This window comes from Trichomycterus rosablanca, chromosome 7, assembly GCF_030014385.1.
Source record: "Trichomycterus rosablanca isolate fTriRos1 chromosome 7, fTriRos1.hap1, whole genome shotgun sequence".
Lineage (NCBI taxonomy): Eukaryota > Metazoa > Chordata > Actinopteri > Siluriformes > Trichomycteridae > Trichomycterus > Trichomycterus rosablanca.
Window position 1 is genome coordinate 27,898,750 of NC_085994.1, and position 15,251 is coordinate 27,914,000.

Sequence of the window (15,251 nt, forward strand, 5' to 3'; positions counted from 1 at the left end):
TAGTTTATACAGTGTTATTGATCAGACTAGCTGCATTGAAACATGTAGTGTTGCTTCCTCATCCAGGTCCAGGTTTCTTTGTTTATCCAGAGACTCAGTCTTCAGTGGACTGGCTAACTCTAAATTCCACCTACATGTGGGTAATTCTGCAATGCTTTGCCACTTGTTTTCTCCAGGGTATTTTGTGCTGTGTTTCCATGGTAGGATTCTGATGCATTGTGGCCTTGAACAGGTTCAAACAGTTATGTTAACAAGTTACTACTTGTGTTGGACGATTGGTCTGGTTCAGCTGGAAAAGGTCTCTAAAAGAAATGTAAATAAAGACCTCCACACCTCAACATTAACAAATGTCTGGCATTACCTTAACATAATATCAGTAATAGTAATAAATACTGTTTAGAGTTTAAAAAACACTGATGTGATCTTTAGTGCTCTGATACTAATGTAAAAACACGTTGTATTATATACGATTATGAAACCACACTGGGAGGATGAACTTACCATTTCTTCTCTTTGAGTAAAACTCATTACTAGTGTTATGATTTATAGCTCACTTACCTTGAATGTTTACACATGCTTCTAGGGCTTTTGTACACACACTGAGCACTTAATTAGGTACACAAATCTGGTACATACATTCATTAATATGAGCTACACCTACCATTCAGATAAATAATGTGAGTATGCAGTTATTGACTGTAGCCCATTTGTTGCTTTGTCCAATTTGTCACACCCCTGAACCCACACTGACTAAATAAAAAAAAATGGAGCATTCTCTGCACTGGAACTAACATGTTAATGACTTTGTAGTGTGTGTTGTACTGATATGAGTGGATTAGGTGCGTCATTGTTGTATAGATTTTTAAACACCTCAGTGTTTATACAGGAAGGGGAATAGTGCTATAACCAAAATATAAAGTCAACAGCATACTGCAATCAAAAAGTGGCCACTTTCTGAGACTTGAGACAGATGAGCTACAGTTAGTAATTGTATACTTACAAAGTTCATTTCTGTGGTATGTATGTGCTTATAAAATTATCATCACATTACTAATGGATTTGGAAAGTTTTCAGGCCACTTGATATTTTGCACATTTTTAGTGTTGAGAATTTGATTTAAATGAACATAATTTCTATTTTTACTAATCTACATTAAATGATCAATAATGACAATGTATCCCACTCCTCATGGCAGATCGCTTTCAAGTTCTGTCAGGTTTGATGGTAAGCATCTGTAAACTGCCACGTTCTATGAATGTTTTATGGGATTTAAGTCTGAGCTTTGGCTAGGCCACTTAAGATAGTTCAGAGACTTTCCCTGAAGCCACTCCTCAGGTCAATGTAGGGTTGAAAGTTAAGGAGGTTTTTTAGGGATGTTCCTGTATTTGTCTGCATCCTTCTCTCAATTCTTACCAGTCTCCTTGTCTTTGCATTTGAGAAGCAACCCCATAGCATGATGCTACCACCTTCCTTGACATCACACCTTTCTTTTCATTTTTTTAATTTCCCATAAATTCATGTTATTTATCGGGAAGCCAGTTCGTGTAGTTGGGATTCCAATTGTGCATTGCCAGTCCTTGCTGGATCTTTCCTTTTTCTGAGAACTGAGTTGTCCGAGATGGCCAGAGCAGCCTGTCATATTGTGACAATCAGTTCTCAGTTCTGCATTATCCCTCATCTGTCCACCTTCTCCTTTGCTGGCTGTGAATGTTTTTGTGTATTTCAGTGCTGCTTTGTTTTCATTCTTTTGGCCATCTTGCTCATTAGTAATTCATTGTGCATTACATGTGCCACAGCCACGTTAATACTCATCTCAGCTCACTCTTTTTTGGACCTCACTTTGAATGCAGGGTCCCAGCTGTCCTGGAAACAGAAGACGCCTTCTGCATGCAGAATCTTTAGAGCCTCCAGGCTTATAGTTTCTCCTATGTTCTAAAGGGGTTTAAGGATGGGCATGGTAGAAGTCTCTGGGCTAAATTCAATGGCCAGTGTCGGATTCGTACAGAGAGACATCTGTAAGAATTGTAACCCACTGGTTATAGTACTGAACTAGAACTCAGAAGGTTGCCGGTTCAAGCCCCACCACCGCCAAGTTGTCACTGTTGGGCCCTTAAGCAAGGCCCTTAACCCTCAATTGCTCAAATTGTAAGTCGCTTTAGATAAGTTTTAGGTGTGTTTATGCTAACTAGCAACTTTTTATAACCTTTTTAATACGTTCGGATTTGACTGTATTCTTATTCTTTTTTTATTCTGACATTCTATATGATATTCTTCACATCTTTATTTCTTCCAGCTCTCACAGGTCTTCTGAACACGTCTGCTCCATATGGAAGCTGGATTTCTAGTCTGAAGTTTTCTTTATTAAATGTGGCTCTGCACAATTAGTTATAAATGATTGTGTGTACATTTTTTGTTCTTCTGAAACTGTGAAGTTTAAATAATGTGGTGTTGCTGTTGGTGTTTATGAAATTGATGCCAACATCCTTCATTTTTTTATGTCTTAGTCCTTATTTGGTGATGGAAAGAGCCCAGTTTAAACAATGCCTTTTATCAGATGAAGAGTGTCTGTTTGAATGTGTTTTGTTACAAATGATTAATGACTTATCTACCGAACAGACATTCACAAAAGAACAGACGTACTTTTAGACTTCTCAAAACACCATAGAAACAACTTCTTCAACTTTCCTTCTGGTATTAGTTAAATGCAAACTGTAAATAAATATGCAAATTGAAACATTCCATTGACTTTCTTTCATTCCATAAAAGCTCACTAACTGCAAATAAACCACAAATTACCATGTTTTGTAGACACAAGTGCCAAATGCACATTCAAATGTGTGGTATTTAGCTGACTATCTTTTTTTAAATCATCTGTGTATGTATGATACCCCTCCTATTTAGCTGATTCACATCCAGTCTTGTGGAAAACAAACTTCATATTACTGCCCATTTTGACATTTATAGTTTGTATTTGTTGCCTAAAATTATACAAATAGATCATATTCATACTTCCAACCACTAGTTTAGTTGTATTGACTCACAGGGTAGTTCAGTGCCTAGGTCACAACAAAGTAGCTTCTAAACCCTAAGTAGTGTACAATACAGCCAATAAAATGTAATGTTTTTTTTTTTTTTATCTATGGTGCTAATCAATATACTATAAGTATTAGTAATTTATGTTTATTTTAAATTCATATACGTATATATTTATAAATAGTGGGACTCCCTATTAAAATCCGGAAACATGGTGATCAGGGGTCGTTCAATAGCGAGTCCTATTGTTTCACCACTGATCACCATGTTTGCAGTTTAATCCTGCATTTCAGGCCATCTCTATCCAAATTCATTCAAATATGTTGCAGTCACATTAACTATAGTGGCTCTCAAAAGCAAAATTCATATTTTATTCATTAACACTGTTTTGCAGGCAAGCAAAGGAACTTAATAAAAACCTGCCGAGTGCAAAACCCACCCAGCTGGAAGAAACAAGACCATCCAATGCAACAATGCCATCCAATACAACACTGCAAGTGAGAAAATAAACTTTCTCTATCTCTCTTTTTTTTCTGCCTCTATTTGTCCTGTCTTCTTTTCTTCTTAAACATCAGGTAAATATTGATCTGCTGTTATTTGGTGCATGTGTGTATGGGGGATACATTTGTTTTTTCTCAGTGAATGGTAAGAATCCTGGTTGGAATCCTGGTGTTTTGTAAGGTCCTGCCAGGTAAAAAAGACTTCATCCAGTATATCAGTATATCAACGTAACTTTCCTGGTAGTACATACATAATTATATGTATTAAACATGGCATTAAGAACATGTGCATAGTTTCAGTGCATAGTGGAAAAAACACAAAACATAAATAGATTTGCTTAATAATTAACCTTTTACTATTTTCAACATTAGAAGAGAAATATGTTTGGTTAAGGCCAAAGGCTATATTTTAGACTAAAATGAATCACCTTTTATGGCCTCCCAATTTAACACATGTAAACATGTGTAAATATGCTGTTCTTTTTTAAAATACTTTATTCTGTGGTAAGGTTGGGCACTGCTATACTTAAAAGTGCACAAACAAGATTTTAAGAAACTTAAGTGTTGGTAGCACTGTCGCCTCACAGCAAGAAGGTCCTGGGTTCGATCCCCAGGCAGGGTAGTCCGGGTCCTTTCTGTGCTGAGTTTGCATGTTCTCCCCGTGTCTGCGTGGGTTTCCTCTGGGAGCTCCTGTTTCCTCCCACAGTCCAAAGACATGCAGTCAGGTTAATTGGAGACACTGAATTGCCCTATAGGTGAATGGGTGTGTGTATGTGTGTGTGTATGTGTGTCTGCCCTGCGATGGACTGGCGCCCTGACCAGGGTGTTACTGTGTGCCATGAGCCCCCGCCCCCCCAGCGACCCTAATTGGATAAGCGGTTATATAGGTTGGTAATATAGCTTTGTGGTATATTGTGCAAAAGAGTACATTCATTATGAATAACATACAAAGAATTGTATATACTTAGAAAACAAAGGATTTTGAGTATTCTGACCAAATTTGGTGCATTATTAATTGTTGTTGTTAATTAACACCTAAAATAATGTAGCAATCAAAAGACATAAAGGTTATACACTATACTAATCACATGGAAACTATCCATGTGCAAAATAAAATAAACAAACAAATAATCTTTAGTGTTTAAAGGTGAAACAGCATCTTGAAAACAACAATAAAATAATATGTTCAACTGTTTTATTTCAGTAGAACTTACAATTGGAAAAAAATTGTAAATTTGATCAAGAAGCATGCTTAATTTTCCAGTTTCAGTCTTGTTGCAGAAATTTTGGGTTACTGCCCCCTTTTTTCACTGCCCCTGTGTCAAAAGCAAGTCTGTAAAATCTCTGGATATTTTTTGTGTAAAAGCAGCATTTTCTCACTCTCTGTCAGTTTATTTAACTGATTATGTTCCTTCAAATTATGCTCTAATCGTCAGATTACATAATTACAGAGGTCTGTAGAAACTGAGTTGCTGAATGGCTCCCATCCACAATGTAAAGGAAATGTATCGAGATGGTATACATACCAAGGTTGTGTTACGTGTACGCAAAAATGCTCCAGGTTTCACCCTTAACCCCTTCATCAACCCACCCATACACACACATCGTCTTGGTGCAACTGTTTTCTCTGTTGATCCTTCTGCATTAGGTTACAGCCAAGCTGTCAAGTCCAATCAGTGCCGTGGCTTTGTGATGCATACAACCTGACTGTGTCACTCCCATGCCAGGGACCAAATCTAGAGCTTCTGTTCTTTTTTAGTTTTGGTTGCACTTTTACTCATTTTACCACAGTGTGTAATGTCTGTATATGAAAGGAATACTTGTGATGGATAAGACGTAACCTTGTAAAGGTGAATCCCATTATTTGCAAATAAGAACTTCTGAGGTCACAGTCTGGTTTGATGGGTCTGTGTATGGGTTGACATACCTGTGTCTGACACTATGCATATAATAACAAATTGGATTTGCATACAAATATGTTGGTGTCTGTTAAAAATGTGGGGATTATACATATTTTAACTTGAATTACTTGATATATAGTGCAGCACGATAGCCAGCAAGTAGTATTGGTGCAGCAGAGCTACTATAAATTCCCCCAAATGTTCTTTTGACTGAATCATTACAAACTTTCACAGATGCACTCCAATATCTTGTAGAATGCCCTTACCAGAGAAGTTGAGGCTAAGGCACCAACACCATATTAATGGCAATTGTTTTGGAATAGGGTGTCTTGTGATGGTTCCAACCTGCTGTACAGATCAGCCATTATGCAATGCCATTATGGCCATCAGGGGTCATGAGGGGTAGATAATGGACAGTGGTTGTTCTATTTATTAGGCAGTCTCTGCGTCTCATCAGCAGATCAGCTGTAGCTGGTGGAGATATTTAAATACCAGCTTTGTTGGCCACCTCAGGACTTATTGTATTGTGTTGCATGTTTGAGTGACACCTGCATGCAATGCTGGTACACTGGGCTGGACAATGCCCAGCTCTTCTTTTTCTCTTTTCTTTTTTTTTCATGCCAGAATTCTTTGATTTTTTTACAAGGGAAACTAATGTTGTGGCTCTCACTTTTATGAGCAGTCTACGCAGGTGGATCCACACATTGCTTCACTCCTTTTATAGCTGCTCTTGGTTTCCTCCTTTTCCCCCAGGAACTCATAGCTGACATAGTGGACACTCGGTTTTTACCTTATCTCTTTTATCTATCTTTCCCTACTTTTCTGTGAGGTTGTGCATTTTACTGGGTGCTTATTGCTGATGCCTGTCCTTTTCTGTTTGTGCCACATTATTATAACACATTGGTTATGTGAAACAAACAAAAATATTTTACCTATAATTTTGTTGTAACAGGGTATCAGCAGATTTGATTTCTTAATCCATTGAGTATTTGTAATACAGTAAGAATGTTTAATAAGAAAGCACTTCTGTAAGTCTATCTGGATAAAAGTTTGTGCTAAATGCTTTAAATGTAATTTTAATATATCCTGCAATTGGGTTCACTTCTTTCGACTTCACAATGGCTGCACCTGTCATTGGTGAGGACCAACCCACGCTGTTACAGTTTTCAACAAACTCTTAATGAAACATTGAAATGCTTGGCAATGTAGTGTGTGTAGAGCAGTGTAGTAGTCCAGCAAATAGTATTAGCAACATAGAACTCTAGCATCGCAGGACTGAATCTTCCCCCAGATAATGCCTGAAGTCTTGTTAGGGTCTATTTGGTTATTCTGTTTTCCCCACATCATATTGTTATTGTTAGGCTTTTGTTACTGATTGTTAATTGCTAATCTGGTGATGCACAGTGACTTTTTGCTGTAAAGGAACAAGTTGATTTAATTCATGCCAGCAAAATGCTGCACACAACCTGTTTTTAGACTTTACATATTTCTCCTGACATTTTTTTATATATATATATATATATATATATATATATATATATATATATATATATATATATATATATATATATATATACTGTATATACGTATATATATATATATATATATATATATATATATATATATACAGTGGGGGAAGTAAGTATTTGATCCCCTGCTGATTTTGTAAGTTTACCCCCTTACAAAGACTTGAACAGTCTATAATTTTTATGGAAGGTTTATTTTAACAGAGAGAGGCAGAATATCAACAAAAAAATCCAGAAAAAAAACATTAAATAAAAGTTGTAAATTAATTTGTATTTAATTAAGGGAAATAAGTATTTGATCCCCTACCAACCAGCAAGAATTCTGACCCCCACAGACCGGTTATGTGCCCATGAGGCACACAAATTAGTCCCTGTATAAAAGACCCCTGTCACAGAATCAGTTTCTTCCGTTCAAATCATGGGCAAGACCAAAGAGCTATCAAAGGACGTCAGGGACAAGATTGTAGAGCTGCACAAGGCTGGAATGGGCTACAAGACCATCAGCAAGAAGCTTGGTGAGAAAGAGACCACTGTTGGTGCGATAATTCGAATATGGAAGAAATACAAGATCACAGTCAATCATCCTCACTCTGGAGCTCCATGCAAGATCTCACCTCGTGGGGTAAGAATGATTCTGAGAAAGGTGAGGTCAGTCCAGAATTACATGGGAGGAGCTTGTCAATGATCTCAAGGGAGCTGGGAGCAGAGAAATGCTGGATATGACCCCAAGAACACCATCCCCACCGGGCATTTCTTTGCCTCCAAACACGGCGAGTGGAGTTGATGCCAAAGAGCTCAATTTTGGTCTCATCTGACCATATCACATTCTCCCAAGCTTTCTCTGAATCATTCAGGTGTTCATTGGCAAACTTCAGACGGGCCTGTACATGAGCCTTCTTGAGCAGAGGGACTTTGCGGGCACTGCAGGATCTCAATCCATTACGGCGAAGTGTGTTACTAATGGTTTTCTTGGTGACTGTGCTCCCAGCTCCCTTGAGATCATTGACAAGCTCCTCCTGTGTAATTCTGGGCTGACCTCCCCTTTCTCAGAATCATTCTTACCCCACCAGGTGAGATCTTGCATGGAGCTCCAGAGCGAGGGCGATTGACTGTGATCTTGTATTTCTTCCATTTTCGAATGATCGCACCAACAGTGGTCTCTTTCTCACCAAGCTTCTTGCTGATGGTCTTGTAGCCCATTCCAGCCTTGTGCAGGTCTACAATCTTGTCCCTGACGTCCTTTGATAGCTCTTTGGTCTTGCCCATGGTGGTCGAGAGATTTGAACGGAAGAAACTGATTCTGTGACAGGTGTCTTTTATACAGGGACAGGACTAATTTGTGTGCCTCATGGGCACATAACCGGTCTGTGGGGGTCAGAATTCTTGCTGGTTGGTAGGGGATCAAATACTTATTTCCCTTAATTAAATACAAATTAATTTTTTACTTTTATTTAATGTTTTTTTTCTGGATTTTATGTTGATATTCTGTCTCTCTCTGTTAAAATAAACCTTCCATAAAAATTATAGACTGTTCAAGTCTTTGTAAGGGGACTTATTTCCCCCACTGTATATATACAGGTCCTTCTCAAAAAATTAGCATATTGTGATAAAGTTCATTATTTTCCATAATGTAATGATAAAAATTAAACTTTCATATATTTTAGATTCATTGCACACCAACTGAAATATTTCAGGTCTTTTATTGTTTTAATACTGATGATTTTGGCATACAGCTCATGAAAACCCAAAATTCCTATCTCAAAAAATTAGCATATCATGAAAAGGTTCTCTAAACGAGCTATTAACCTAATCATCTGAATCAACGAATTAACTCTAAACACCTGCAAAAGATTCCTGAGGCTTTTAAAAACTCCCAGCCTGGTTCATTACTCAAAACTGCAATCATGGGTAAGACTGCCAACCTGACTGCTGTCCAGAAGGCCATCATTGACACCCTCAAGCAAGAGGGTAAGACACAGAAAGAAATTTCTGAACGAATAGGCTGTTCCCAGAGTGCTGTATCAAGGCACCTCAGTGGGAAGTCTGTGGGAAGGAAAAAGTGTGGCAGAAAACTCTGCACAACGAGAAGAGGTGACCGGACCCTGAGGAAGATTGTGGAGAAGGGCCGATTCCAGACCTTGGGGGACCTGCGGAAGCAGTGGACTGAGTCTGGAGTAGAAACATCCAGAGCCACCGTGCACAGGCGTGTGCAGGAAATGGGCTACAGGTGCCGCATTCCCCAGGTCAAGCCACTTTTGAACCAGAAACAGCGGCAGAAGCGCCTGACCTGGGCTACAGAGAAGCAGCACTGGACTGTTGCTCAGTGGTCCAAAGTACTGTTTTCGGATGAAAGCAAATTTTGCATGTCATTCGGAAATCAAGGTGCCAGAGTCTGGAGGAAGACTGGGGAGAAGGAAATGCCAAAATGCCTGAAGTCCAGTGTCAAGTACCCACAGTCAGTGATGGTCTGGGGTGCCATGTCAGCTGCTGGTGTTGGTCCACTGTGTTTTATCAAGGGCAGGGTCAATGCAGCTAGCTATCAGGAGATTTTGGGGCACTTCATGCTTCCATCTGCTGAAAAGCTTTATGGAGATGAAGATTTCATTTTTCAGCACGACCTGGCACCTGCTCACAGTGCCAAAACCACTGGTGAATGGTTTACTGACCATGGTATTACTGTGCTCAATTGGCCTGCCAACTCTCCTGACCTGAACCCCATAGAGAATCTGTGGGACAAGACCCAACACTCTGGATGAGCTTAAGGCCGCTATCGAAGCATCCTGGGCCTCCATAACACCTCAGCAGTGCCACAGGCTGATTGCCTCCATGCCACGCCGCATTGAAGCAGTCATTTCTGCAAAAGGATTCCCGACCAAGTATTGAGTGCATAACTGAACATAATTATTTGAAGGTTGACTTTTTTTGTATTAAAAACACTTTTCTTTTATTGGTCGGATGAAATATGCTAATTTTTTGAGATAGGAATTTTGGGTTTTCATGAGCTGTATGCCAAAATCATCAGTATTAAAACAATAAAAGACCTGAAATATTTCAGTTGGTGTGCAATGAATCTAAAATATATGAAAGTTTAATTTTTATCATTACATTATGGAAAATAATGAACTTTATCACAATATGCTAATTTTTTGAGAAGGACTTGTATATATTTATATATACGTATATATATATATATATATATATATATATATATATATATATATATATATATATATATATATATATATATATATATATATATATATATACAGTGTATCACAAAAGTGAGTACACCCCTCACATTTCTGCAGATATTTAAGTATATCTTTTCATGGGACAACACTGACAAAATGACACTTTGACACAATGAAAAGTAGTCTGTGTGCAGCTTATATAACAGTGTAAATTTATTCTTCCCTCAAAATAACTCAATATACAGCCATTAATGTCTAAACCACCGGCAACAAAAGTGAGTACACCCCTAAGAGACTACACCCCTAAATGTCCAAATTGAGCACTGCTTGTCATTTTCCCTCCAAAATGTCATGTGATTTGTTAGTGTTACTAGGTCTCAGGTGTGCATAGGGAGCAGGTGTGTTCAATTTAGTAGTACAGCTCTCACACTCTCTCATACTGGTCACTGAAAGTTCCAACATGGCACCTCATGGCAAAGAACTCTCTGAGGATCTTAAAAGACGAATTGTTGCGCTACATGAAGATGGCCAAGGCTACAAGAAGATTGCCAACACCCTGAAACTGAGCTGCAGCACAGTGGCCAAGATCATCCAGCGTTTTAAAAGAGTAGGGTCCACTCAGAACAGACCTCGCGTTGGTCGTCCAAAGAAGCTGAGTGCACGTGCTCAGCGTCACATCCAACTGCTGTCTTTGAAAGATAGGCGCAGGAGTGCTGTCAGCATTGCTGCAGAGATTGAAAAGGTGGGGGGTCAGCCTGTCAGTGCTCAGACCATACGCCGCACACTACATCAAATTGGTCTGCATGGCTGTCACCCCAGAAGGAAGCCTCTTCTGAAGTCTCTACACAAGAAAGCCCGCAAACAGTTTGCTGAAGACATGTCAACAAAGGACATGCATTACTGGAACCATGTCCTATGGTCTGATGAGACCAAGATTAATTTGTTTGGTTCAGATGGTCTCAAGCATGTGTGGCGGCAATCAGGTGAGGAGTACAAAGATAAGTGTGTCATGCCTACAGTCAAGCATGGTGGTGGGAATGCCATGGTCTGGGGCTGCATGAGTGCAGCAGGTGTTGGGGAGTTACATTTCATTGAGGGACACATGAACTCCAATATGTACTGTGAAATACTGAAGCAGAGCATGATCCCCTTCCTCCGGAAACTGGGTCGCAGGGCAGTGTTCCAGCATGATAATGACCCCAAACACACCTCTAAGACGACCACTGCTTTATTGAAGAGGCTGAGGGTAAAGGTGATGGACTGGCCAAGCATGTCTCCAGACCTTAACCCAATAGAACATCTTTGGGGCATCCTCAAGCGGAAGGTGGAGGAGCGCAAAGTCTCGAATATCCGCCAGCTCCGTGATGTCGTCATGGAGGAGTGGAAAAGCATTCCAGTGGCAACCTGTGAAGCTCTGGTAAACTCCATGCCCAGGAGAGTTAAGGCAGTTCTGGGAAATAATGGTGGCCACACAAAATATTGACACTTCAGGAACTTTCACTAAGGGGTGTACTCACTTTTGTTGCCGGTGGTTTAGACATTAATGGCTGTATATTGAGTTATTTTGAGGGAAGAATAAATTTACACTGTTATATAAGCTGCACACAGACTACTTTTCATTGTGTCAAAGTGTCATTTTGTCAGTGTTGTCCCATGAAAAGATATACTTAAATATCTGCAGAAATGTGAGGGGTGTACTCACTTTTGTGATACACTGTATATATATATATATGAATACTGCCTAAATACCTGAATGCAGAGCATTACGGATGAACAAATTACAGTCTTTGCTATGTGAAAGGGTCAAAAGAGTCTAAAAGTCAATGATTCAAGAATGGACTCTTTCCACACAATGATTTTCCCAAAGACCTGACTATGACTAAGGAAAGAGTTGGAACTGCCATCATGGTCAGCAAGGCTGTTACCAACCAACTACTTTCTCAAAAGTAAACTTAAATATGGCAGGGATAAAGAGAAACAAGGCAGAAAGTTGACAATTAAAAAATGGTAAATGGCTTTCTCAGAAATTAGAAAGTAGTGGTTGAAAGCTTTCAAAGCTTTTTATTTTATTTTATAAATTGCCCTAGAATCAGGCATGGAGCATTATCCCTAATGAGTGCTACAGCTCCTAGGGTTTGTAATCCGCTTTGCACATTTACATTTTCAGGCATAAGGCAGACGCTTTTATCCAAAGTGACTTACCGTGACAGTATACTGTCCAAGCAATTAAAGGTTAAGGGCCCAACAGTGGCAACTTGACAGTGGTGGGGTTTGAACCAGCAACCTTTCAATTACTAGTCCAGTACCTTAACCACTAGGCTACAACTGCCTTTTGGACTAGTTAATAATTCTGTTATTACAAGTTAGTAAATATGTAACTACTATGTAATAACAATTATTGATTCTTTTAGTGCTGCATGCCAAAGTATAAATTAAAAGTTTCACTTGAAGCCAAAACCTGAAAAGTCTATTTCATAAGTTTACTCTTAATGTTCTGCCCTGTTTCCCCAGGCCCATAATAATCAGGATTTAGCAAGAGAGACGGCTGAGAAAATTAAAGAGCTGGAGAAAGCTCTGCGAGAGAGCATGAACACCTCCTCTCACAGAGAAGCTTTATGGGCTCAGGAGGAGCAGGCACATGTTTTAGCACAGAGACAGGTACACTCACATAAGTGTGTTTTACAAATTTGACAAACATTTGTTTCAGATAATCAAACTTTTTTAGACAAAGCTAGCCCAAGTAAACACAAAAACATGTATTTGATGGAAAATACCGTTCGGCCATACCTGGCTCTGAAAAATAACTTAGCTACTATTTTAATTAGTAAACCAAATTTAATTGACAATTGGGTTCAATTTTACTAGCCACACCCAGGCATGATTACTGACAGACTTATCTAAATCTAAATATCACCAAAATAGAACCTGTCTGGCAATGTAAAGCAGGCTAGTGTTAAACTGTAAAATTGCTCTTTGTGCTGTATTCCTATGACCTTGTGCTGTACCTTCATCACTGTCCTATCCATCCACACACACACACACACACACACACACTGAGTAATACTAATTTTGTATTAATCAGTTTTACCTAGTTTAGTGACACATATTCTTATGCACCTTCACATTCTGGAAATTTTCCTTGCTTAATATTCTGTATAAAAATGCTCCCTAACTTAATAAATCAGACTGCCTCTTTTTGCAATACATCCTGTGTGTGTGCGGTGTGTAATCTAAAAAGTATTTCTCTGAGCTCAGTAAGTATAAAGTTTGGTGGAGGGGGGATTATGGTGTGGGGTTGTTTTTCAGGAGTTGGGCTCGGCCCCTTAGTTCCAGTGAAAGGAACTCTTAATGTTTGTTTATTAGGATTTTAACATCATGTTTTACACTTTGGTTACATTCACTCACCACACAAGGCCATATCCAACACAGTCATGGACAATTTTGTGTCTCCAATTCACCTCACTTGCATGTGTTTGGACTGTGGGAGGAAACCGGAGCACCTGGAGTAAACCCACGCAGACACGGGGAGAACATGCAAACTCCACACAGAAAGGACCCGGACCGCCCCACTTGGGGATTGAACCCATGACCTTCTTGCTGTGAGGCGACAGTGCTACTCACTGAGCCACCGTGCCGCCCGAACTCTTAATGCTTCAGCATACCAAGAGATTTCGGACAATTTCACGCTCCCAACTTTGTGGGAACAGTTTGGGGATGGCCCCTTCCTCTTCCAACATGACTGCGCACCAGTGCACAAAGCAAGGTCCATAAAGACATGAATGAGCGAGTTTGGTGTGGAAGAACTTGACTGTCCTGCACAAAGTCCTGACCTCAACTCGATAGAACACCTTTAGGATGAATTAGAGCGGAGACTGTGAGCCAGGCCTTCTCATCCAACATCAGTGTCTGACCTCACAGATACGCTTCTGAAAGAATGGTCAAAAATTCCCATTAACACACTCATTAACCTTGTGGAAAGCCTTCCCAGAAGAGTTGAAGCTGTTATAGCTGCAAAGGGTGGTGACATCATATTAAACCCTATGGATTAAGAATGGGATGTCACTCAAGTTCATATGCATGGCCCTTGTCAAACTCGCTCAAATCCTTACACTTGCCCATTTTTCCTGCTTCTAACACATCAACTTTGAGGATAAAATGTTCACTTGCTGCGTAATATATCCCACCCACTAACAGGTGCCGTGATGAAGAGATAAGCAGTGTTATTCACTTCACCGGTCATAATGTTATGCCTTGTCGGTGTATAACAGCTACCAAAAGGGTATGGTTGAGCACTTGCTTTCTCTGAGATGCGTAAAGTCATCTCTTTTAAAAAAAAATCAGACCATCATTTGGCAGTTCAGTGCTATAGCTGAACTTTTAACTCACCTGAGCTCAAACATGCCTGAGATTTGCTTTGTTGAGTTCATCCTTAGCGAAAGTAGCAATGCCGTTTCTTACCACCCCTGTGGGCAATAATCATTTTGCTGTCCTAGACTCACTACCATGACATTTTTATTCATTCTTTTCTACTAATCATTTCAGTTTTTCTCAATAGATGTATGTAGTGTCTGTGGATTAAAAATCTATGTGCACACGCAGCTTCTCAGACTGGGCGCTTTGATATAGAGCCCAGTTAGCCTTCTGAGTGGCTAGTATTTTGCTCCACCATCATATCATTGTGATATGGTTTTGCCTTTGTTTGAATCCCAATAATTCCAGGCAAGCTTGCACTTGAACATAATCTCTTACTTGAGATTTGTTTTGTTTAAAAATATCAAACATGAAGCACAAAAACACAATTGGGAAGGTCTGGTGAAGGCCGGATGGAATATTTGATCCTTGCCACTGCAACAGTAATTTCAACAGCATGATTGTCTGTACATATTAGGGCTTTCTTTTAAAAAATGTAGGACAGATTAAAGACATGCCCAGTGGCTTTATATACGTATGTCTGGTGTGGTGTGTGCAAGCGGCAGAGGTCAATAGAATATAAGAGAAATTAAATAAATCCCAATTAGAAGATCGAAAAACTTGTATATGTGTATTATATTTAAATATTACTATAAATAGAATATTAGTACCTGAATACTAGACTGCCAG

General features: G+C 39.3%; 1 protein-coding gene across 1 annotated transcript in view; it reads left to right on the forward strand.

The window, feature by feature from the left end:
- The window catches only part of LOC134317836 (ERC protein 2), a 278,737-nt gene that overhangs the window by 135,816 nt on the left and 127,670 nt on the right, over positions 1 to 15,251 (forward strand). Inside the window, exons 12-13 of the mRNA XM_062998556.1 lie at positions 3,428 to 3,530; positions 12,663 to 12,809. Coding sequence (XP_062854626.1) covers positions 3,428 to 3,530; positions 12,663 to 12,809 — 250 coding nt within the window. The remainder of the gene's footprint in view (positions 1 to 3,427; positions 3,531 to 12,662; positions 12,810 to 15,251) is intronic.